General features: G+C 57.5%; 3 protein-coding genes and 1 long non-coding RNA gene across 4 annotated transcripts; 1 reads left to right on the top strand and 3 right to left on the bottom strand.

Moving 5' to 3' along the window:
- Positions 1–5,430: 5,430 nt before the first annotated feature.
- LOC135404784 (gastrula zinc finger protein XlCGF49.1-like) lies at positions 5,431–6,079 on the bottom strand. The gene is made up of 2 exons (XM_064639518.1): positions 6,041–6,079; positions 5,431–5,949 (listed from the first exon to the last, which is right to left on the bottom strand). The coding sequence occupies exons 1-2, from the start codon at positions 6,077–6,079 to the stop codon at positions 5,431–5,433; spliced, it is 558 nt and encodes a 185-aa protein (XP_064495588.1).
- Positions 6,080–14,544: 8,465 nt separating this feature from the next.
- On the bottom strand, positions 14,545–16,507 carry LOC135404783 (uncharacterized). Its single transcript, XM_064639517.1, is given in 3 exon segments — positions 14,545–15,289; positions 15,590–15,953; positions 15,955–16,507. Coding segments are annotated over 3 exon segments (1,077 nt in total). The 3' UTR covers positions 14,545–15,129.
- A 479-nt stretch (positions 16,508–16,986) lies between these two features.
- Positions 16,987–19,151, bottom strand: LOC135405810 (uncharacterized). Its single transcript, XR_010426018.1, has 3 exons — positions 19,044–19,151; positions 18,682–18,743; positions 16,987–17,053 (listed from the first exon to the last, which is right to left on the bottom strand). It is a non-coding gene; the product is annotated as an uncharacterized LOC135405810 (long non-coding RNA).
- Positions 19,152–21,445: 2,294 nt separating this feature from the next.
- Positions 21,446–23,206, top strand: LOC135404781 (killer cell lectin-like receptor subfamily B member 1C). Its single transcript, XM_064639516.1, has 5 exons — positions 21,446–21,530; positions 21,903–22,019; positions 22,114–22,245; positions 22,378–22,532; positions 22,757–23,206. The coding sequence occupies exons 1-5, from the start codon at positions 21,446–21,448 to the stop codon at positions 22,874–22,876; spliced, it is 609 nt and encodes a 202-aa protein (XP_064495586.1). The 3' UTR covers positions 22,877–23,206.
- The last annotated feature ends 1,412 nt before the right edge of the window (positions 23,207–24,618 follow it).

The raw sequence follows: 24,618 nt of genomic DNA, 5'->3' as shown, positions 1-24,618 counted from the left end.
TTCCCAAGGCCTGGCAGCCCTCGCTGCCGTTGCCGGTCCTGCAGCGCCGGGCGGGACGCGCTGCGGATCCCGCCGGGCTCCGGCGCTGCCACGGAACCCGCCGGCACCGTCAGCCCGCACGGCACCCACGGCAAGGGGCACCACGGCCGGGCAGCTGCTCCCCACGGCATCGCCAGCCCACAGCACCCGGCAGCTCCCATTGACTCACTGCAGCAGGAGAGCAGCAAAGCCTGGCAGCAAACTCCCAGGGCAATTCTAGGGGCCAAAGGGACGCTTCCAGCAGCATTCCGGACTTGAGTATTCCCGCAGAATTCCTTCTCCAGCTCTGCAGCCTCTCGTGCTGTTCCAGGACTGTCGGGTTTACACTGCCCTCCTGTTGCTCCTGGCTCAGGGCTCGCCAGGTTCAGTGCCCCCTCGGCAGTCCCGGACAAAAGGAGGGCACTGCTCTGCTCTGCTTTCTGCTGCTGAACATCTTCATTCTCCTCCTCGCAAGGACCCACAACTCTCCCGCTTTACAAAGAGCAGCAGCACTTGGCAGGCCCGGCAGGATCTTCCCCACAAAGGCCGTGGCACTGCCCTGTGCTCGTCCTGCCACAGGAGCTCAAGGCTTCTGCACAGCACAACTTCCCAGCAGTGACCTCCCTGCTCCAGAGGGATGAGGAGCCTCTGCTGAACTGCAGAGATTCACACACTGCAACCACTGCACTGCCTGCATTTCCTGCCATTCTGCAGCACTTGGGCATCTACTGGGGCTCTTCCTGCTGTTTAAGAAGGAGGTTTGCAAGCTCGGGGAGCTGGATGGAGTTTTGTTCCAGCTGCCAGCTAAGGAATTTTTCAACCTGTTACACAATACATGCAATGAAAACTCCAGTGATTTAAGAACTTGGACTCCAGCAGAACTGTTGGATTATTTATTTCATCAGGAAAAATATACCAGGAAATAAAGCCATCCCTTAATATATGGAAGTCAAATGAACTCATTTAGGTAAATAAATAGGCTGTAAAAGGGAAATTACTGAGTTTTATATATGGATACATTAGAGAAGGGAGCAGGACAGGATACAATGCTTGGGATGCTCCTTGGAATACTATTCCAGAAATGTCTTAGTACAGAGCATTAGACTCCACAACAGAGTCCTGCCAAGTAATTATATCCACATAGGAAAGGAAATTGTTGGGGATCCTGACCTGGCTTTTGGAGGTATCAGGAGCTGCTAAAAAACAAGTATCTTAAACTGAAAACTTTATTCAAGTAGCTGAATCTACCCAGCACAGGGCCTTCTACAGCTCATGGTGAGCCTTTTTTTCAAGACAGAAAACCCCAAACAGGCACAATCTTCCACTCCAAAGTCTCACCCAACTGCCTTCATCTCATCCCTGCCCTCCCCCAAGAAGATTCCACCAGCCAAGCCCAGGGCACTCCAAGGGAAACCCTTGGGTGACCCTGTCTGGTGTTCCCTGGGCACTGAGGGAAGAAGAGAAGTTTATCAAGGTGCCAAATGCCCACGGAGATCTTGGAAATCAGCTCTCCAGGATGCTTTGCAGCCCTTCTCAGTCAGCTTGAGCTCTTCAAACACACTTGTGCTCAGTGTTTTCTCTGAAAGGGTCACTATGGTCTGAAGGGTCAAACTCAGAAGTGTCTGAACCTACAGACAGTCCTTCCTTCCGGGCAGAGCTGCAGCTGCTTGGGAATGTTATTCCCTGCTGTCAGCTTCCAACAGAGCTGTGGGCACACATTCTCCAAGCAGCTCACTGAATGCAGAGTTTCCTTCCAACCTGAAGGGAGTCTTTGCTCTACAATATCTCTGCCTGGTGGCACTGTGTGATTGCAGGCTGGTTCTCCTGGCTCTGCCTGTGTCCTGCTCTCCTTGGAAAGCACCATGTCTGTAAGGATACAGATGTTGATCCTCATCTTGAAGAGAATCAATAAAATATCATTAAACAAGCATAAAATGTCCAGAATTGATCAATGAAATGCCAGATCTATCTGAAAATAGACACAAATACAGTGTTGTGGAGCTCCTGGCCCTGCTTTCCCAGCCCTGTGGGGGGCAGGAAGCCCCGGGGCCTCACTTGTCTGCCCCCTAATTAGGAGCAATTTATTAGGCCAATTAACCAGGAGTCATTTGCCCCTGAGCTGCTTTGTTCCTCTGCCAGGCACAGGCCAGCCCGGGCTCCGCAGGCTGCAGGGCTGCTGCGTCCTGTCAGTGCTCAACACCTCGGATTTATTTGCCCCAAAAAGGGAAAACGGCCCCGAATCCCGTGGGCCGAGCGCAGGAGGGGACAGAGTTCTGGCACAAAACTCCACCCGCCGGGTTTGCCCAGCCCGGGAAGAACCAAGGGCCCCGCAGTGAGGTGGGACCCCCCAGCAGCCCTTGTGTGCCGTGCCCAGCTGAAGCCCTCCCTGGGGCGCTCGGGGCTGGCTGGGCACACTGGGAGCGCTGGGAAGGGCCCCGGCTCGGGGCGGGGGCGGCGGGTGCCCAGCAGTGACTGAGGGGAAGGGCCTTCACAGGGACCCCCCGCGCCCCTCGCTGCCCACGGGAAGGGTTTTTGGTCCCTCTGAGCGATTTGGCGGCGTTTCTGGGCTCGGCGGGGCCGGGCAGGCGGCAGCGGGACACGCGGGGCCCGGGCCGTGCGGCGGAGCCGGGTGGGAACTGCGGGGCGGCTCCAGCGGGGCCCGAGGGCGGAGCGGAGCCGGTTGGGAACGACCCCCGATCCCCCCCGGGGCCAGGTCTGATGCCGGGAAAAGCAGCACTGATAAGAAGGAGTATCTTGGCCAGCCCCCAGAGCTGGGAAGCATTCCAGAAGAAGAAACTGGTTTTTCAGGCCTGTGACCAAAGAAGGATAATGTGAAGAAGGGATGTTCCCCAAAGGGCCACCAGAGACCCGCGAGAGACCCCTACTCTGATGTAAATGAGTTCTGAGAACTGATTCAAAAGTGTAAGAGAATCTGTGGGAGTGTTTAATATATATGCATGAGTTTGAGGAAGTGTAATGCACATGTATTAGTTACATCCACAGAAACCAGGGTGTGAGACAGCCCAGTGTGGGGGTGATGGGAGGAGAACCCCCCCACCCCCGCACCCAGTGCCGAAAAAATTTAAACCGCTTTCTAATCCTGACATTGCAGTGACAGAGAGTTTTATTCCCGTTTGGTGACAGTCCCAGTTGCTCCCAGTATGATCCCCGTTGCCCCATTTCTGGTCTCGAGGGGTCCCCGTCCTGCTCCAGCTGTATCCCGGTGTCCCAGTCCATCCCAGTCTGTCCCAGTCCATCCCAGTCCATCCCGGTCCCTTCCCAGCAGCCGCCGCCGTTTCCCGGGTCCTGCCCCCCCCGCCCCCCCAGAGCTGCCCCAGACGCCGCCCCCCCAAGATGCTGACGGGGGTCGGGGCTCCGTCTTTGGCTTCGTCTCCCTGGGCTGGGGCTCGGCCTCTGCCTGCGGGAGGAGCTGAGGGGGGTCCCCGGGGGTCGTGTGTGCCCCCCCCGGAGCGTGTGTGCCCTCCCGGGACCCCCATCCCGGGGGGAGCCCCCCTTTGCCTTGACCCTGGGCCCCCCTTGAATCCCCGTTCCTGGGCACTGAGACCCCCCTGCATCTCCTTCCCCAGCTCTGGGACCCCCCTGCACCCCTGTATCCAGCTCCACAACCCCTGCAATCCCTTTCCCAGTCCCTGCATCCCCCTGTGCAGGGGGGGCTGCAGGGCTTTGGGGGGTCTCACCAGGGGCTTTGCCCCAGGACACCCTGCTTCGGGCTCTGGGGGTGGGGGGTGACGGGTGCTCTCGAGCCTCCCCTTTTTTCCGCACCCCTTCCCCACCCCCATTCTGGATCTGCCATTCCAGAGCTGTGGGGGGGCCTCGCCGCAGCCCCCCCGCTGTCCCCGCTGTCCCCTCGGGGCCCTGACGGCCGCCCTGGCGCTGTCCCTCGGGCTGCCCAGGGAGTTGCCCCCACGGGCTCTTGGGGCGGGGCTGGAGGGTCCCGCTGCCCCTCTGCTGTGTTCAAGCACCTGAGGAACAGGGAGCAAACCCCCAGATCGGGTTTCCCGGCTGCAAAGCTCGGCGGGGCTGCCCCACCAGGAGGAATTTGGGGCTCGGGGACAGGAACAAAACGTGGCATCAATTAAACCTTATAAAAATTCAAGCATTGGGAAAGGAAGAAAATCATCCTTTGGGGTCTTCCCTTTGCAGACACAGACAGAGGGTTCTCACCTGGGCAAGTACCAGCCTGGTAATAATTTTATGCCAACAACACCTGCTGGAGGGGGGTTATATAGTTTTAGTAAGTATAGAAACACTTTGCAGTTGCCAGTGACTCAACAGCAGCATCCACAGGTATTTTCGTCTCTGTCAGTTGATCCTTGGTCTGGTTTTTTGACTTTTTTTCCTTATAAATATTCCACAAATCACTCCTATGGAACCGGTTTTGCTTTGCTGAGGAGAGCTGTGACTGCTGGGCCCTTGGGGGATTATGAGCTTTTTGTGTTTTTATTTGAGGAGCACAGGAGCATCCAGGCAAAGCCCCAGGAGGGAGCAGGACCTGCCCAGACCCCGGGAGCTCAGGCTGTTGTCCCAGCTCAGCTCGTGGCAGGAGGAGCTGAGGGTGCCCCTGTCCCCTCTGTGCCCCCCAGGGGTGGCAGAAGCCCCTCGGGAGGCAGGTCCAGAGGCACCATCCCCTGTCCCGGGGGCTCCCCGAGCTGCCCTGCACAGGGTGGGCACATGGGGGGTGGGCTCAGGTGGGTCTGAAGGGCCGTCCAGCACCTTGGGGGGTGACCTGGGGGGCTGGGACTGAAAACCCCTCGGACCTGCGCAAGTCCTTGAGACAATGAGCTCCTGCTTTTTTAATGAACAACCTGAAGAACAACCCAAGTAGAATCCTATTTTTGTTCTCCAAATTTCAGAGAAAGTCACAGACTTCCATTGTGGCCAGGAAGGACAATTCCTGTGCCTAAAGCCCCTCTGAGTGGCCCCACAACCAGCAGTGCTGATGAGACCCTTGGAGCTCTCTGGGGCCGCAGCAGCTGCAGGGACTCTGCTCCAGCACGGGCTGCCCACGGGTTCAAATCCTTCTTTGTGGGCATCTCCTGCTCCGCCGTGGGCTCCTCCTTGGGCTGCAGGGGAATCTCAGCTCTAGGCCTGGGGCACCTCCTGCCCCTCCTCCTGCATTGCCCTGGGGGTCTGCAGAGCTGTTCCTCTCCCCTATTCCCACTCTGCTCCTCTCTACACCCAATTCCATCTGCACAAGGTTTTTTTCCTCCTTAAATACATTATGCCCAAGGCCCCAATACACTGCCCAACATGGATCACCAGGAATGTTGGTCACCAGGTCTGTGCCCAACGGGGGTCCCTGTGGATCATCCAATGCAGGTCCTCCCATGGCTGATGGAGTTGGAGCAGCGGCCGAAGCTCTTCCCGCAGTTGGGGCACTCGGGGCTTCCATTACTGGTGGGTCCGTTGGTGGTAGGTCAAGGCAGAGCTGTTGGTGAAGCTCCTCTCACACTCGTCACACTTGTAGGGCTTCTCCCCGGTGTGGATGCGACGGTGGATGACGAGGTGGGAGTTGCGTTTGAAGCCCTTCCCGCAGTCGCTGCAGCGGAAGGGCCTCTCCCCCGTGTGTATCTGCTCATGCATGAGGAGATGGGAGCTGGTTCTAAACCTCTTTCCACATTCCGGGCACTTGTAGGGCCGTTCCCCACTGTGGATCTTCTGGTGGTGGATCAGATCAGAGCTCTGGCTGAAGCTCTTCCCACATTCCAAGCACTTGTAGGGCCGTTCCCTGGAGTGCAGGCCCAGATGAGTGCGGAGGTTGAATCTCCGGTTGAAGCTCTTCCCACATTCCCCACAGGTGTAAGGTTGTTCTCCAGTGTGGATGAGCTGGTGGCGGATCAGGCAGGACTTCTGGCTGAAGCTGTTCCCACATTTCCCACACGTGTAGGGCTTTTCCCCACTGTGGATCACCTGGTGTCGGAGCAGGTGGGCGCTGTCACTGAAGCTCTTCCCACATTCCCTACACTTGTAGGGCCGTTCCCCACTGTGGATGTGCTGGTGCCTCAGGAGGTTGGTGCTCGTCCTGAAGCTCTTCCCACATTCTAAGCACCTGAAGTGCTCCTCTCTGCTGGGAGGCTGCTCAGGGACCACCAGCTCGCAGCTCCGCCTCAAGCTCCGGCCGCCTTCCCGGCACACGCTGGCTCTTTCCTCCTCACAGCCCCCTGGGCTGGCTTTGGAGCCCCTCCTGCGGGGGCATCTCCGGCCCTTTTCCTCCCCGCTGCCTTCCTGCGCCGGGGAGCCCTTCAAAACGGCCTCTCCCACCAGGCTCTGCCGACGGGATTTGTCCTCCGCGCTCTCCGGCCTCACCTTGGGGCCTGGGGCAGGAAGCAACAAGGACAGGCAGGGGATTTGCCTCCGGCCCACAGGGAAGCCCAAGGACATCCCCCCAACTCCGGCCCCGGCAGGACGGCCACAAAAGACAAAAGACCAACCCAAAGGGGCACTGACTTCCTCCTCACCTGCCTGGGGGGCCCGCGGCATCTTCCTCTTCCTCGCAGCCTCCTCCTCCATCCGCCCAAGCTTTGGGAAGCAGAAATCCTGATGGGGGGGGGGGAAACAAGGGGTGAGCACATTGCCTTGGGTGTTTCTCCTGCCCAAGTCCAGCCCTAGAACTCACCAGGCATCCTGTGCCCATAAAAACCCCAAAACCACAAACATTCAGCCCAAAATCCCCTCCCAGGAGTTCCCCCTCTCTGCTCTCTGGGGTTAGGGGGGTCCCCCCTGTCTGGCCTGATGGCACTTCTGCCTGCATTGGGGTTCCCCCTTCTCCGGGCTGCCGGGGGTCCCGCAGTTCCGGGGGGTTCCCACTCGCCGGGGTCCCCTTTAGTGTTGCCAGGGGGGTCCCAGGGCTCACTTCTCCCCACTCTGCCTCCCGGGGCCGGCCGGCCCTCCTATCTCGCCTCCCACCCTCGCAAACCTCTTGGCGCTCTCGGCTCCCACCCCGCCTCAAGGCCCCCCCTCCTCTCCACACTCCAAGGCCTTCCCCCTCTCCGGGACCCCCGCTTAAGGGGCCCGGCGCTCCCTCTCTGCCCCCCCCCCCTCCAGCATTCTGGGGGTCCCCCAGCTCCGGGATCGCCCCTCTCCACTCTCCTCACTCCGCGGCTACCAGGGTTCCCCCCCGGCTCTCACGGGGGGCCCCCAAACCGCTCTCGCCCCCCCCGCCATTGCCGAGCGACCGCCAGGACCTTTGGGCTGCTCTTCTTTGTGCTCCCGCTCGGCTCCTCCCTCGGCTGGGCCGCCGCTTTTGGCGGGTTTCCTCCTCCGGGATCCGCCCCCTGCAGCCCTTCCCCCCCTGGCCCAGCCCCCTTGGGCCCCCCTTGCCCCCCCTTGCCCCCCCTTGCCCCCAAAGCCATGGCCTCCCGCGGCAGGAGCAGGGCTGGAGCTGGGGCAGGTCGGGATGGGGCAGCGCTGGGCTCTTGGCCGCTCCCGCCCGCACTCGGCCCCCGCCGCAGCCGCCACGGCCGGGACAGCGCGGGGGGGGCCCGGCCTGGGCGCCCCCCCCTCCCCCCTGCCCAAATTGCCGTCCCGGGGGGCGCTGGGGGCGAGGGGGGGGGCGCCGGTGGGCTCGAGGTGGGGAGCACTGGGCGCTGCGGCTCTGCCGGCACACGGGGGAGTTGCCCCCGCAGCCGGGGGGGCTCCCGGCACCCCAAGTGCCCAGAAAGGTCTCCCCACAGTTGGGGTTTGGGGGCTCTGGGTGGGCTCTGAGCGGGTTGGGGGGTTCTTGTGGGTCTGTGGGGCGGTGTCGGGGGGTCCCGGCCCCTTTTGTGGAGCACTGGGTGCCGTGTTGGGGTGCAGGTGCCCCCCCAGAGCCCCCCCAGAACGGGGTGACACGGGGGGAACTCCGGGTTGTCCCCATTCCTGATCCATCCTGGAGCAACCAGGCTGGGGGCAACTGGGATCATACTGGGAGTGACTAGAACCACACTGGAACTGACTGGGAGCATAATTGGTGTGACTGGGAGCATGCTGAGGTCGACTGGGACAGACTGGAAGTAACTGGGAGAGACTGGGAGAGACTGGCAGTGACAGGGATCATACTGGGAGGGACTGGAACTGTAGTGGGCTGACTGGGAGCAACTGGGACCATGCAGGGGTAACTTAGATCCTCCTAGGATAGAGTGGTATTGTACTGGAATGGCTGGGATCATACTGGGAGTTACTGGAACCAGAGAAGTGGTTAATGGGAGCAACTGGAACCACGCTGGGGGAAACTGGGATCAGAGTGGGAGCAGCCGGGCCTGTGCTGGGCTCATACTGGGATCATCCTGAGACTGACAGGGATCATCCTGGGAGTGACTGCAACAATACTGGGAGTATGTGACAGGGACTGTAACCATACTGGGGATGACTGGGATCAAACTGGATTCGTACTGGAAGTTGTCTCCAAGTTCCTGGGATCATACTGGGTGTGACTGGACTCATAGTGGGATCATACTGGGAGCAACTGGGACCATGCAGGGGGCAAATGGCATCATCCAGGCAGTGACTGAAAGTGCCTGGGGCCAGACTGGACTCAGACTGGGAGTCCCTGAGAGGGAAAGGAACCGTCATGAGGGGGAATGGGAGCAACTGGGACCACCTTGGGGCAACTGGGATCCTATTGGGAGTGACTGGGAGTGACTGGGATCACTGTGGGAGTGACCAGGACCGTACAGGAACCATCCTGGAAGTGACTGTAAGTGACTGGGATCATACTGGGAGTGACTGGAACTACTCAGAGGGGAACTGGGATCCAGTGGGGCCGTGCTGGAAGGCAACTGGGGACACACTTGGAGAAACTGGGATCAACCTGGAAGAAACTGGGAGTGACTGGGAGTGACAGGGTGCATTCTGGAGGCAACTGGCATAGACTGGGAGTGACTGGGATCCTACTGATGGGAACTGGAAGCATCCTGGGGCAAGTGGAAGTAACTGGGTGTGACTGTGAGCATGCTGAGGGCAACTGGGCTATACTGGGAGAGTCTGCAACCATCCTGAGGGTGACTGGGACCACACTGGGAGTGACTTGGACTGTGTTGGGGGCAACTGTGAGCAATTGGGACCATGCTGGGGTAACTGTGATTGTACTGAGATCATACAGGGATCATACTGGATCATAATGGGAGCAACTGAATCTCTGCTGGGAGCAACTGGGATCACACTGGGAGGAACTGGGAGCAACTGCGACCACACTGGGGATAACTGGGGTCATACTGGGACCACAGTGGGAGCAAGTTGGTCCATGCTGGGGGCAATGGGATCATCTTGGGAGCCACTGGGCCCACAGTGAGGGTGACTGGGGTCATACTGGGAGTGACTGGGAGCATTCTGAGGACAGCTGGAACCATGTTAGCACAACTGGGATATACTGGGAGCAAGTGGGATCATACTGGGAGTGACTGGGATCATACTGGGAGCAACTAGGACCATATTGGGGGTGACTGGGAGTGGCTGTGAGCGACTGGGATTATGCTGGAAGCTACTGGGAGAAACCAGGAGTGAGTGGGACCACACTGGCAGCAACTGGGATATACTGGGAGAGACCAGGAGTGACTGGGATCATACTGGGACTGACTGGGATCACAGTGGGAGTGACTGGGAGTGCCAGGGATCATACTGGGAGCAACTGGAACCACAGTCAGTGACTGGGAGGAACTGGGACCCTGCTGGGGGCAAATGGCTTTCTACTGGGAGTGCCAGGGCATGTCTGGGTTCATCCTGGGTGTGAGTGCCACCATCTGGGGTGTCACTGGGATCCTACTGGGATGGTCCTGGGAGGGACTGGGAGGGAGTGGAACTCTAGTGGGGTGACTGGGAGCAACTGGGACCATGCAGGGGGTAACTTGGATCCTACTTGGACAGACTGGTATCGTACCGGGAGTGACTGGGATCATAGTGGGATGATACTGGGTATGACTAAAAGTGACTGAGATGATACTGGGGGTGACTGGGAGCATGTTGGAGGCAAGTGGGATCTACTGGCAGTGGCTGGGAGTGACAGGGATGATACTGGGAGTGACTGGAAGCACAGTAGGGGTGAATGGGAGCAACTGGAACCACGCTGGGGGCAACTGGGTTCATAATGGGATCATCCTGGGAGTGACTGCAATAATATTGGGAGTATGTGAGAGGTCCTGCAACCATACTGGGGATGACTGGGATCAAACTGGATTCATACTTCAAGTTCCTGGGATCATACTAGGAATGTCTGGACTCATAGTGGGATCATACTGGGAGCAACTGGGACCATGCAGGGGCAAATGGCATCGTCCAGGCAGTGACTGAATGTGCCTGGGGCCATACTGGACTCAGACTGGGAGTCCCTGAGAGGGAAAGGAACCATCCTGGGGGGGACTGGGAGCAACTGGGACCACCTTGGGGGCAACTGGGATCCTATTGGGAGTGACCAGGACCATACAGGAACCACCCTAGGAGTGACTGTCAGTGACCGGGATCATACTGGGAGTGACTGGAACTACAGAGAGGGGAACTGGGAGCCAGTGGGGCCATGCTCCAAGGAACCCCCAAACTCACTCAGAGCCCACCCAGGACCCCACCTAACCCTTTTTTTGGGGGGGACATTTATGGGCACTGGTGTTACTGGGAGCTCTCCCGGCTGCAGGTGAGGAGCTCTGGGGTGAGAGGGGGTGTTGGGAAGGGGGGGGTCAGTGAGTCAGAGGGGATAAAAGGGGTGGTGGGACCCCAAAGGGAGTGGGAGGGGAGTGGGACCCCCCAAAAGTGGAGGGGGAGCGAGACTGAGAATTGGGGGCTGATGGGAAAGGGGTGGGAGAGGTCAGAAAAGTGGGGGAAACGAGAAAGGTGGAACCCACCAAAGTGAGCATGAGGGGGTTGGGGATTGGGGGATGATGGGTAAGGGGTGGGAGAGGGGGAAAAAGTGGGGGTTGGGACCTCATAAGTGATCCTGGGCAGGCTGGGAATTGAGGGGAACCACGGAAAAACCCTTGTCAGAGAGAAAACTGAGTGACCCGAGTCCTGGATGCTTTTAGGAAAGAGGTCTGAACATTTTTTGAAGAATAGAGAGGGGTGACTTTTTTATTCTTGACCTTTCCAGTTCTCCATTTGGGGGCAGGATGTCCTCTGGGCCAATGTTTTGTTCCCTTTGCAGTGAGTGCAGCCTCAGAGGGCTGAGCCCTCTCTGGCTGGGCTTGGCCTCTCCTGCAGAGACTCAGGCCTGGCTGGGCTGCCCCAGGCAGACGCTGCAGGAAGAAGAGCTCAGGCCGCCTGGCTCTGGTGTCCCTGGGGCTCAGCCTGTGCCCCATTGCTGTGCAATGAGATGGGCAAGGCAAAGCAAGGACGGAGCCTCGGAGCCACCAGCACGCTGTCCCCAAAGGCTGGGCTGGCACAGAAGCCCAGAGTCCATGAGCTTGGCAGAGACTTGTGAGATCAACCGGGGTCCAGCCTACGCCCCATCCCCAGCACGTCAAGCAGACCACGGCACTCAGTGCCATGGCCAGTCTTTGCTTAAACACCTCCAGGGACGCTGACTCCACCACCTCCCTGGGCAGCCCATTTCAATACCTAATCCCTGTTTCTCTCCAAAAAGTCCTGCTCCTGTCCCTGACAAACAGCCCCTGACAGGCAGGTCCTCGTGTCCTCTTGTCCTGTCGCCTGTTGCCTCGGAGAAGGGGCTGACCCCCACCTGGCTCCTGTCAGGAAGTTGTGGACAGGGAGAAGGTCAGCCCCGAGCCTCCTCATCTCCAGGTTGGAGAAGCCCAGCTCCCTCAGCTGCTCCTCACAGGCCATGCACTGCAGACCCTTGCCCAGCTCCATTGCCCTGCTCTCCACCCACTCCAGCCCCTCAAGGTTCTCCCTGAATTGAGGGGCCCAGGGCTGGACACAGCACTCCAGCTGTGGCCTCACCAGTGCCCAGTCCAGCAGAAGCATCACTGCCCTGCTCCTGCTGCCACACTCTTTCTGATCCAGGCCAGCCTGCCCTTGGCCTTCTTGCCCACCCGGGCACCCGCTGGCTCAGGTTCAGCCTCTGTCCACCTGCACCCCCAGGGCCTCTCCCACAGGGACCCTTTGCAGCTCCTCTGCCCCCGACCTGGAGCTGCAGGGGGTTCTTGTGGCCAGAGGCCCCAAAGGCACCAAAGGCACTCTTGAACCTCATGCCCACCGGCTCGGCCCAGAGGTCCAGCCTGTCCAGGTCCCTCTGCACAGCCTTCCTACCCTCCAGCACATCCACACTGCAAGCCAGCTTGGGGTCCTCTGCCAATTTGCTCATGGAAGACTCAATGCCCTCCTGCACATCCCCACGAAAAATAGGCAACAGGACTGGGCCTGTTCCCCAACAAGTTCTAGTGCTTGGCAAAGGAGCCCACCCAGCAGTGGGGAGAAACTGCTGGCAGGAGATTGAATGGGGGCAATAGAGAATGGATGATGGACAAGTTCTGGGCCATGGCCATTTGTTAGAAAAACAAAGTAAAAGCTTAAGGCCTGCCCTATTTCAGTGGTCAGAGACCTGGCAGAGAAATCTATTTTTGAGACCTGGACACCAAGAAGGCAGAATTTCTAAACCACAAAGACCCTTAGAGAAACCAGAGACAAAGACAAAACTAACACAGACAGTTACTGAGGTTTTCTCTATCCAGGGAAAAGACAAGAAAAGGACAAAAACTGTGGACTAAGTATCATGCAAAGTGAGAAATCGAGAGCCAATAGAAGAGAGAAGAAGAATTCCTGCAGAGAACTGGTAAGCCAATGGACAGGAATTCCTTTGTCTGCTAAAATGTAAAAAGAGTTAAAAGTTTTGAGAACTGATGTACATGTATTAGAGAGCAATTGCTGTGTCCCTTCAGCGCTGAATGAAGTAGGGTCACCTCTGGAAACCAACCAACTGCTCAGAGATTTTATTCCCCAGCTTTCACTGACAGTTTCTGGGGACCCAGATGAGACAAAGCAGCGCCGACAGGGCAGAGCAGAGGAATCATTGGCCCTGCAGCGTGTACCAAAGGAGTTTTGGGGAGATCTTCCAGTTCCCTGGTCTGGAGAGTTCACCACGCCTTCTTTTCTGGGAAAAAGAACAGGCCATGAATTTTGGGGACTTGATTTTAAGGCCTTTTGCCTGCACATAAGGCACAGCAATGGGAAGGACGCAGCGTGAGGCTGAGAGGTTTCTGTCATGGTTTGTGGGCTTGGGTGAGATTGGGCCATAATTACAGGACACCTGTAAAATCTGGGCTTTGGGAAAGGTTGGGGAGGGTTGGGAAAGGTGTTCAAAGGGTGGTTTTGCCTGAGGTGTTAAACATGGGAGTGGGTCTGTCTTCCCAATTCCCAAGAGAAGAGATCCCAGAAAGCTCCCCTGCAGGTTGTGTTTTAAGGAACAGGAGAAGAGACCGAGGGTAAGGTGTTTCTTTCCTGGAGGGAAGGGCTGTCGTTCACTTGCAGGAGCCCTGTGCTGAAATTGCCAGTCTGACTGCCCAAACTGAACACAGCTGAAGATTCCTGCCAGACAAAAAGGGCCAGGACAGAAAGCTCTTGCTGCCCATGGAGTGCCCAGGGTGGCCCTCCAACTGCATCTGAAACCTGAAGGTTCCAGGCTTTCTTTCCTGGGGGAAAGGCCGTGACTTCACAAAGAGTCCCGTGGCAGACAGGTGGGGCTGCATTGTGGGGGTGTGGTGTGTTGGTTCTTTGGTTTCCAGGGGCTATTCCAGAATGGAGAGGACAGGCTGTGACATCACAAAGGGGCCCATGGCACATGGGTTGGGCTGCACTAGGGGCTGTGAGACACTGGTGTTTTGGTTTCCAGCAGCCATTCTGGAATGGAGAGGACAGTCTGTGACATCACAAGAGGGCCCATGGCACAAAGGTGGGGCTTCACTTTGGGGTTGGAGGGCGTTGGTTCTTTGGTTGCCAGGGCCCATTCTGGAATGGAGAGGACAGGCTGTGGCACCACAAAGGAGCCCTTGGCACACGGATGGGGTTGAACTGTCACATGGTGGGGGCTTGGTTCTTTGGTTTCCAGAGGCCATTCCAGAATGGGGGCCAAAGGTGGTTTTGCAGAATAAAAGGTTGAAAACGGAAATTCCGCCTCAGAATTCCCACCCGTGGCTCCTGCTCGGAGTTGGCACCTGCTCCTGAAAAAGTTTTGGGGGGGTTCCCCTCGTTATTTTAGGCGTTTGGTGCCCCAGTTGAGCGTTGTTCTGTCACCACCGCTCGCGGTGCTGAAAGGTTATTTTGCAGAATAAAAGGTCAAAAATGGAGATCTCACCCAAAACTGAGGTTGTTTTGGTCAACCAGGTCCTGCCTGGAGTCTGCACCACTCCCCAGAGGATTTTGGGGGGGTTCTCCCCATTGTTTGGGGTATATTAAATTAGTCATCAATTCACCCCAAATGGTGGGTTTGGGATATAAAAATCAGTTATTAACACAATGACTAGCACACAGTTATTAGTTCACAATTAATAATTGGTGGTTTGGGGGCATCACAAATCATGGACAATACACCCAAACTGGTTGTTTTTTTGTGTATAACAAAGCAACGATTTTAAAAAGCAGCTTTCAAGCTTCAGTTTTATAAACACCCGCTCTTTATTAATGCAAAACGTTGCAAAACCGGCCCCAAAATCCGCCTTTTTCTACTTAAAACGGACACCCCCGACCCCGCTCTCGCAGTCCTCAACCAGGTCCGCACCCCGCCTTTCCCGCGCTGCCCGCGGGGGGGCGCAGTTCCCAAGCAGGTCCGCCCTGAGGGTGGGGAAAGGGAGGGGGTGGAGCGTGGGGAGGAGTGGCCAATGGGAGTGAGGGGGCGCGGTTTAATCGGCCAATCAGCACACACCGAGGGTGAGAAGAGCGGGAGTGATGCAGAAGTAACAGGAGGGTAAGAACGGACACTAAAAGGCTCTTTTCTCACCCCAAAACTGCCCTCAAACCGTGGTCAACGCGGAAAAAGCTTGAAATAAGGCTGAAAAAAAGCGAGAAAAGAGGCTGATTTACCTCCCACCGAAATGGAGGGCCAAGAGAAGCACCGGTCTGAGCTATGCCTATTCTCCTGGTAAGTCCCTAACCAGCTCCTTATACCTGATTTTTTAGATTCACCCCGAATATTTCAGTTGCAGTGCTGGGGTGAACATCCCTCATCTGGCCAGAGATTTAGGTTGAAAGTCCTGGTTTGGGGTCTCTTAATTTCCCCTTCCAGAGTTCATAGTCGTCGGGGCGGCTGCAGATCCAGTTCTTCTCCGTGTGGCACAGGGATGAGCTGATCCATCCGTCATCGAGGTACCCACAGGGCCCCACACCCCTCACCTCAAACCTGCAATGCCAACGGGACCAGAGTGAGAAAGGGAAGAAAAGAAGAAAACTCCCCCCCCAAAAAAATTAAGAAGAGCTGGGATTTCCCCTCCGGCAGAGAAGGGCTTTGGCTGGGGGGGGTCTCTAATTCTCTGATCAGGGTTGGGGGGCAGCGACCTCGGCCCATCCCAACCCCCCATGGAAAGCCAGGAGCTGCCTGGACACGGGGCAGGAGAAGGTGCCCATCCCAGGATGGGGCATCCCAGACTCCAGGAAATCCCTGGGGCCCACCCGGGGCTCCAGCACGGACACAGGGACCCACCTGCCGTTCAAGGCCGTGCCATTGATCCATTCCCAGCTGTTATCCCTCATTCTCAGCCCGATCCAGTGGTTTGCTTCACCTTTATAGTGCAGAAGGAAGGCCTGGAAGGCAAAGAAACGTTGGCTTTGGCCAGTCTTGCCTTCCCCACCTCCTCTTTCCCTCCTGTGTCCACCCCCAGCCAGACCTGGGGCTTTTCCCAAGGGCTTGGCTCCCGGCTCCAGCACTGGCAGCACTTTGGGGCCAGCCTGGGGGGTTTGGGGCTGATTTATCCTCTTGGTTTCCCCGTGTTTCCCACCCCGGAGCTGCTGCAGAGGCTCAAGCCCAGTCCTCACCAGTTCATCCCAGTCCTCACCAGTTCATCCCAGTCCTCACCAGTTCAACCCTCGTGCTTATGGTGGCCAGGGAAGCTCCCAGGGCCTCACACCTTGTCCGGCCCGTGGTCCAGTTGCCCTCAGCCTCAGAAAAATAATAACATTTTCCTTGGAAACCAGGCCAGGTGTCTGGGCACACGTGGGAGAATTCCGGCTCAGGGAAAGGGGGTCTCACACTGAGAACTGAAACACAGAAAGCTGAGTCAGACACGTGGGCAGCCCTGAAAAGCAGCAAAATGGGGTTGATTCCTTGGTTTATTCCAGCAGCTGGAAGAGGGAAACTGGGGATTATTCTCTTGGGAAAGGCAATGGTGTGACTGAGTGAGGAGCAGGTGCCTGGAGCAAAGTGTAGGGAAAAAAGGGAGTCACCCACTTTGGGAGCCTCCCTTGATGCTGGGAATGTCCTGGGATCCTCCCACCTCCCAAAACGGAGGCGCCTGGCCCAGATCCTCCCCATGGGGGTGTCTGGGTGGGACTCACCAGTCAGTGCCATGACCAGGCTCAAGGTGAGGATCCCCAGGAACACACTCTGAGCGAGAACACACATCTTGGGGGATGTTCTCCAGTCTGACTCGGTTCTGTAGGACCCTGGGGCAGGAAAGAGCAGGGTGAGGATGGCCTGGCTCCTCTCCCCTCTACTTTGCCCTCCTGTGCTGGACCCTCAGTCCATCCCCAGGCCCACCCAGGCCCATCCAGGGAGCCCTCTGGGGGCTCAGGAGTCCTTCAAAGCCACAAAGGTGTGTTTGAGGGCCTGGAGACGGATCTTCAGCCTCCAGAGGTGAATTCCCCAGCATGGAATTCAGTGCAGCTGTGCCTGGGCTGCTCCACACCCACCCAAAGGCTCCATCCCCATCCCACTGGTGCTCCCCCTGGAGCGAGATGCTCTTCCCACACCCCGCCCTCCCTCGGAAGGTTTGGGGTTTTCCCAGCATTACCCCATTTGCACTGTTTCTCTGGATCACTGCAGGTGTTCAGTGTTTCTTCCTGGATTGAAGAATTTGGCTTTTGGATTCCCTTCCCCATCGTGGCACAGAAACCTCATGGCCCGGGGCTGACGTTCCCTGGGCTCTGTGGGGTGGATGCACTCGGCAGCCTGGGGTGGAAGGAGAGGAGAGGCTGAGGGGACCTGCAGGGAGCTGAGACCTCCTGGGCCACAGCCCAGCCAGCCACAACAGCCCCTGTGGGGTTGGCACTGGCTCTCAGCGTTGTCATGGTGCCAAGGGCAGTCTGGCAGGACTTTGTTCTGAGCTGAACACGCCTCCGGCACAGGAGGCAGCACAAAGGGCCGAGGGGAGGGGAAAAGATAAGGGAGGGAAAGAGAGAGGAGGGACAAAGATTAAGGAGGAAAAAAACAACCCCAACAAATTAAGCAGAATGAAAGAGAAAGACAAGTTTAAAAACACTTTATTAAATAAATAAGCCATTGAGAGCTCACAGGTCAAAGGCAGCTGAAGTGTTTGCAAGGGACAGGAGCCTGTTCAGGGCTCAGGAGCTGCTGCCAAAAGGGAGGAAAAGGCACCAGGGCTTGGAGCAGAATTTGTGCTTTGGGGGCCCTTTTGCAAAAACACACAGGATGGAAAGTAGCCTGTGACAGTTCACAGCATCTCTTCTGCTCGGGTTTTCTGTTCGTGGCTCCACACAAGCTTCTTTTGCTCTGGTTTCTCCTCCCTGTGCCCACTGTTGCAGGAGCACGACCTGGTTCCCTGCACCCAAACCAACAGGGACAGCAGCTTTTGGTCCTCTTGGGTCTTGTGTTAAGTTATCAGCAGCAACAGGAACGTGTCCTGATAAACAGCAATATTTCATTGCAAAAGTCAGCTCTGAAAGCTGCAAAGGTTTGATTGTGGGTAAAGAGATGTGAAAAAAGCACAAAGTGGTTCCCTCAGAGGGGATTTGCAGGAGAAAACTCAAGGAGTGCTCAGATAACAGTGTTTCCAGAGCAGTGAGAGGGTTAAATTGGTAGGAGAAACAAACACAGGATGAGCCAGAAGGGGGGGGTGCTTCCTCATCTCGGGGGTTTCTAAAGTGCAACAGGATAAAGGGCAGACCTTGCCCAAGCTCTGAGCTGGAGCTGAGCACGAAAGTGGGGAAGAGATCCTTACAGATGAAGGGCTTGTTATTTCAGAAACTAAACTATGATGTGTCTGGACCTGCTCCATATGGCAGAAGCCCCAGTGCACAAATTCAACCCCCTCATTTCAAGCCAAAATTTCAGTCCTACTTTAATTTCTGCCTCCCAGTGTCGACTGAACAAATTCAACAAATTCCCTTAAAAAGACCCACGAAGGTTCACCTTGTAAGACCCCACCTGAGGCAGCCTGAGCTCCTGCTCAAGTTTAATCCCTCCCAAACCCAATTCTGAGCCAGAAATGAATGCCCTGGTGAAGGTTTTAGTATTTGCAAAACTGAAGTGTCAATTTGAAAATAAAAGGCACCCAGTGCATTTCCTGATTCACTCAGTCCCACTGTCATTTTTGCTCCTTTATGATGACTAATTTCTGCCTCCCAGTGTTGACTGTACAAATTCCACAAATTCCCCTAAAAAGACCCCCGAAGGTTCACGTTGTGAGACCCCCCCTGGTGCAGCCCAAGCTCCTGCCCAGGTTCAATCCCTCCCAAGCCCACCGTGGTTTCCAGCTGGTTCCCTCCAGCTCCCCCCAAAATCACTGTTTATTCCACTCAACTGAAACAAATTAAAGTCCTTTTTATATCATTATTTACCTCTTTGCACCACAATTTGCTCAATTCTCTTCCCAAGAAGCAACTCTGTCAGCAACAAGGGGCTGAAAAAAACCCGAACAAAATCACTGAAGAAGCAGCAAAAATGACAAACCAGCCCAACCCCACAGCAGACACTCAAACCAACCCCACGGCAGCAAAAGCTGTAAAACTGTGACCTTTGGCGTTTACTCCTCCCTGCCCTTCAACGTGCCACGTTTAATTAATCAGGTGGTCATTGCAGCCCCCCCAGAGACAAGACCATGATGTGGGGGCTCAGCCCTGTCCCAGCCGTGGCTCACTGTGGGCAGGGAGCACCCACCACCCCGAGTTTGGCAGCCCAGGGGCTGCTCTGGAGTACTCACCTCGCAGGGCAGCTGTCAACGGGTGGATGATTTCCCGGAACTGAGTCTGTTGAGCCACAGACAGGGGAAGAGAGTCAAATAACAGAGGCGTGGTTTTGACTTGTACAGCTCTTTGGCTGTTCTCCAGCAGATCTCAGTGTGATTCATTTTCCAAGGAACAAAGTCCATTTTTGCACCTTGCTTACTTACAAATATTTAAGAGTTCCCAACCAAGGGATCTGTGATGGGCTGGCCCTGGTTGGTGCCAGATGCTGCTCTGTCACCCCCCTCCTCACCCGGGCAGGGGACAGAATTATTCCAAACTTTCACCCCGTGAAAGCTGCACAGTCCAGAGCCAGAAGAAATGAGAAGCTGTTGGAGATGTATGACCACTGGTTGGAAATCTGAGAAACCCAGGGGGGAGGTTTTTGGCTGAAGGGGTCCCACGTGGCTGGGATGGGGGCGTGCACTTTAAATGATACCAGAAAAGATGGACCAAAATACACCCAACCCAAAATATTGTCCTAACTATATTTATGACTTTTTATACAGTCTTTCATTATCGGGGGAAATGTTTAATTGAGGAAAGGCTCTAAAGTCGTGCTGAGGGATCAGGGAGAGGTCACTCACCAGTAGTTCTTGTGGGCACAAGAAAGGAATGGATTAATGACTAACAGTTTTTTCTAAATCCATCCTGGTGTTCTTTTAAGAAGGAAATAAGAAAACACACGAACTTCAAACTGCAGGCAGGGAACTGGAATTTGGTTTTTTTCATAATTTTTTGTTGTTTTGCTGGTTTGGGTTGGGTTGGGTTTTTTTGAAAAAAAAAAAGAAAAAAAAAAAACACCTGCAGACAAGCTCCCTGTTGTGGCTTTGTCGCGACATGGGGGTGCCATTGCCTGGACGCTGCTGGCTCAGGGCAGCTGCAGAACGGGCTCAGCCTCCCGAGGGGAAGAAGCAGCACCTGAGAGGGTGCTCGGGATTGTGCCACCCCGAGTTTGGCAGCCCAGGAGCTGCTCTCAAGTACTCACCTCGCAGGGCAGCTCTCAGTGACTGTGAGATTTCGCGGTAGGGTCGGTTTAGTCACAAACCAGCAAACAAACTCCGCAACTGACGCAACAACTGAAAAGTTGTTTTTTGCTCTTCTCCAGCAGCTTCTCAGTGTGGTTTAATTGACATCAGGACACGTCGCTTCCCATTGGCTGATGGGGCTCTTCGACGCTTCCCATTGGCTGACAGGGGCCCTTCGACGCTTCCCATTGGCTGACGGGGTCTCTGACGCTTCCCATTGGCTGTTTTTCGATCCCCCCCCGCCGTGGCTCTGCCGTGTGGATGTGACATGGGACGTGTGTGACTCACTGACCCTTTCGCTGCCGCCGAGTTTTTTCTTTCGTCGCCCTTTTACTGTTTATTGCCTTCCCCACCTGTCCCTCGCGCCCCGTCCAGCGCCGGCAGCCCCGTCCCTTCCCCTGCTCCCTCCGCCGTGTTCCATCCCGGCTGTTGGAGCCTTGGAGCTCCCGGGGGTGACGGGGGGGCTGAGCCCCTTCCCAGTGCTCCCAGTCTGCCCAGTCACCCTCCAGCACCCCAGGGAGGGCTTCGGGGGGGGGGGGGAGGACAGCACAGAAGTGCTGCTGGGGGGTCCCACCTCACTTCTGTTTGGTTTGTTCTTCCCAAGCTGGGCAAAACCGACTTTTGGAGTTTTCTGCCAGAACTCTGTCCCCTCCTCCGCTCGGGCAAAGGGATTCGGGGCCATTTCCCCCTTTTTGGGGCAAATAAAATCGATGGGTTAAGCGCCAGCAGGACGCAGCAGCCCTGCAGCCTGCGGAGCCCATGCTGGCCTGTGCCTGGCAGAGAAAAAAAGGAGATCAGGGACTAATTAATCAGTGATTAATTAGCCTAATAAAATTGCTCCTCATTAGGGGGCAAGAGAAGTGGGGCTTCTGGCTGAGCCAATGTTACCCTACAGACATGACTGGGAAAACCAGGCATGAGCTCCGTGAAACTGTGTCTATTTTTGGACAGAACTGGTGCTTTATTGAGCAATTCTCTCATTTTGTGCTCCTTTTGATGGTATTTTATCGATTCTTATCTCTTAGAGATCTCGATCAACACCTTGATCTCTTATTTTCACCATTTTAGCGGGGGTGTGAGGAGTGGTTTTTCTCTCCCAGCACCTCGTGCTGTGTCTCCTTGTCCTCCTTGTCCCTTCCCGTGGGTTTCCTTCCTCTGGACACAGACCCCCGACCCCCCACCCCTCGGGGCCGTCAGGACGAGTCCCCCCAGCAGTTGTGGGGCTTTGGTTTGGGTACAGGAAGCTCCGAACCCGCTGCCAGTTCACACCAGCCCGGGGGGGCAGCGGCGCTTTGGCTTCCTGTCCCTTCCTCCTGTGACCACTGCGGGTCCCCGGCGCTGAGCGGCGGGACATGGAGGACCAGGACGGCTACATGGCCTTAGAGCAGTGGAGGAAACGAGGGGCTGCGGGGAGCCCCCCGTCCTCCCCAGGGGCAGGTACTGGGGGGGGTCGTGTCCGCTGGGCCCCCCCAGATCGGGGGGGGAAGAGGGACTCGGGGGGGTGGGGTGATGTCACCCCTGGGGTCCCCAAGAGCTGCTCAGGGTGGGGAAACTGAGGCAGGGATTGAGGGAGGAGGGGCTGGGGGGTTTTCTCGAGGCTGTGTTTGGCTGCTGTCCCACCCCCCGAGCTGGGACCCCCCAACAGAGGGAGCAGAGGGATTTTTTGGGGGCACCCACCTCCTCCTGCTCCTGGGCAGGGGGGGCTGCAGGCGTTTGGGGGGGGTCTCACCAGGGTGCTTTGCCCCAGGACCCCCTGCCCCGGGCTCTGGGTGGGTGAGGGGGTGACCGGTGCTCTTTTCCACACCCCAGCTGTAGGATCTGGCTTTCCAGAACCCCGGGGGGTCCCCCCCACAGCCCCCCCGCGCCGTCCCCGCTGCCTCCTCGGGGCCCTCACGGCTGCCCTGGCGCTGTCCCTGGTGCTGTGGGGTGAGTTTGGGGGCTGGGAAGGGGCACCCGGACCCCTCTGCCCCTTCCCACCCCCCCAGTGCCCCTGACCGGGCTGGGCATCCTCCTGTCCCAGTGTCCTGGTGGGTGGCAGAGAGGGTACAGCCCGAGGCGACCTGGAGGTGGGGGAACACCTCCCTGGGACCCCCCTGTGCCAGCCTGGACGGCACCTTCAGGGAGCTGAGGAGGATCCTGTGCCCCCTGCGAGGTAACCCCCCACCCCCGGGGGTCCCATCGATGCCCCCTCCCCAAACTTAAGCCAGGTTGGAGCCTCCCCCTGTCCTCCCACGGTACCTCAGCACGCCGGGGTCTGTCTGTCTGTCCGTCTGTCTGTCCGCAGAGGCCGAGGGGTGCAGGCTCTGCCCCGTGGGCTGGATGCTGGGCAGGACCAAGTGCTACTGGGTCTCGGAAAGGATGAACTCGTGGCACGGGAGCCGGGAGGACTGCGGGGCCCGCGGGGCCGCGATGGCGATGCCGTGGGACAAGGACGAGCTGGTGAAGGGACCGAGGGGACAGAGGGGCTGGAGGCACCCCAGGGGAGGGCGAAGGGCTCCCCAGAAGCCTGGGATCACACCCCTCATTCCCAAATTCCCCGCGGTGCCCGTGGCAGATCGGGGGGGGACATGGGTCTGGCTCGGTCCCGGGGTGAGGATGGAGCCTATTTTGGGGTGACCATCCCCGGCCCGGCAGCGCCACCACTGCTCCTTTCCCCGGGCCAGGATTCCCTCAATGAGACCCTGAGGAAACCCACGCGCCACTTCTGGATCGGGCTCTCGGTGCCCGCGCCCGGGATGGGCTGGACGTGGGTGAACGGCTCCCGCCCGGACTGGAGCCGGTGAGGAGCGCTGGGGGGTCGGGGTGGGCACCCCCCTGTCCCCCGAGGGCCCCCCGGGGGTGACACGGGCCCCCTCCCGCACCCGCAGCTTCCCGCAGGACCTCGGGGAGGGTCCCGGAGCCTGCGGGGCGCTCAAGGGGGACAGGATCGACCCCCGCGCCTGCGACACGGGGCTGCAGTGGATCTGCCAGACGGAGTCCGCCCGGATCTGAGCCTCCATCGCACCCAAAACCCACCGTTAATGCGCGAAAAAATCCCGATTCCCGCGGGTTCGGCACCCACCGGCGGCTCCCGGGGCACGGGCAGGACCGCGGCCGGGGAAAGTCGGGGGGCGGAGGAGAAATCGAACTACGAAAAGAATGAAAACTAAAAATAACTTGTAAAATTCACTTTGTGGGGGAGCTGGTTGGGAACAATCTCTCGATCCCCCCGGTGCCCGAGGGCGGAGCGGACCTGCCTGTCCGTCGGGGCAGCTCTTTTAGGGACGCGGGGCAGGGGACGCTCCCCGGGGCCGCTCGTCCCCCCTCACAGTGTCCCTCGGTGCCGCCGCGAGTGTCCGTCGGTGCCGCTGTTTCGGTCGCGGGTCTTTTATTGCCTTCTCTCTCTTTTTTTTCCGTTCACACCCCCCCTCTCCCCGCTCCGGGGCGGCCCTTTCGCCGCCGCCGCCCCTCGCCCGCCCCTTGTCGCAGCTCTTCAGTGACAGGGGGTGGGTCCCACGAGCCAAGGCAGGGTCTGTCTGTCTGTCCCTCCGGGCAGCTCCTCCAGCACCGCTGCGGCTCTGCTGTCGCGTTTAATTCTATTTTCTATATTTTATTCGCAGCTCCCACCCCGCTCGGCGCAGCCCTTCTGGCCACCCCCGACACCGCCCGTTCAGTGACACCGCCGGGGGACCCCTCGGTGCAGCCTTTTATTCTATTTTACTCTATTTCCTGTCTTTTCTTCTGTTCCCACGCTCGCTGCGGCTCTTTCAGACCCGGGCGGTGGGAACCCCTCGCAGCGATTTTAACGCTCCTGCGGAGCCAAGAAATGCCGGGAAACAGTTTCGACGCGCGCAGCTGCTTTTCCTGCCGGTCCCCGGCACATTTTACAAGCAGTGACACAAATGGGCTGTGCCAGCGCTCGGTGCCCCTGGGCTCCAAACTGCCGGGGCAGGAGCCTCTGGGCACAATCCTGAGATACCTTTCCCCACTCCCCTCGTCACGACTGTTGAGCTTTTCTTCACGGAAACAATTCCCCGTGGTAATGAAAGGCTGTATAACAAGGTCATAAGTATTATTATGTCAATATTTGTGCTTGGTTGGGTGCATTCTGGTCCATCTTTTATGGTATTTAAAGTGCAGAGCCTCCATCCCAGACTTATGAGCAGCCACGTGGGACCCCTTCAGCCAAAAACCTCCCCCTGGGTTTCTCAGATGTCACGATGGTGGTCATACATCCCCAACAGCTTCTCATTTCTTCTGGCTCCAAACTGTGCAGTTTTCACGAGGTGACAGTTTGGAATAATTCTGTCCCCTGCCTGGGTGAGGAGGGGGGTGACAGAGCAGCATCTGGCACCAACCAGGGCCAGCCCATCACAGATCCCTTGGTTGGGAACTCTTAAATATTTGTAAGTAAGCAAGGTGCAAAAATGGACTTTGTTCCTTGGAAAATGAATCACACTGAGATCTGCTGGAGAACAGCCAAAGAGCTGTACAAGTCAAAACCACGCCTCTGTGGTTGACTCCCGTCCTGTCTCTGGCTCAAAGA

Source organism: Pseudopipra pipra, chromosome W (genome assembly GCF_036250125.1).
Source record: "Pseudopipra pipra isolate bDixPip1 chromosome W, bDixPip1.hap1, whole genome shotgun sequence".
NCBI lineage: Eukaryota > Metazoa > Chordata > Aves > Passeriformes > Pipridae > Pseudopipra > Pseudopipra pipra.
The sequence above is the reverse complement of the archived record's forward strand: the minus strand, read 5'-3'. Positions and strand labels throughout refer to the sequence as shown.

Coding starts and splice junctions, on each gene's coding strand:
- LOC135404781 (XM_064639516.1), top strand. CDS start 21,446: ATGGAGGACCAGGACGGCTACATGGCCTTAGAGCAGTGGAGGAAACGA. Junction 21,531..21,902: donor CCCGTCCTCCCCAGGGGCAG/GTACTGGGGGGG, acceptor TCCACACCCCAG/CTGTAGGATCTGGCTTTCCA. Junction 22,020..22,113: donor GCTGTCCCTGGTGCTGTGGG/GTGAGTTTGGGG, acceptor CTCCTGTCCCAG/TGTCCTGGTGGGTGGCAGAG.
- LOC135404784 (XM_064639518.1), bottom strand. CDS start 6,079: ATGTGGGAAGAGCTTCAGGACGAGCACCAACCTCCTGAG. Junction 5,950..6,040: donor ACGAGCACCAACCTCCTGAG/GCACCAGCACAT, acceptor CTCCGACACCAG/GTGATCCACAGTGGGGAAAA.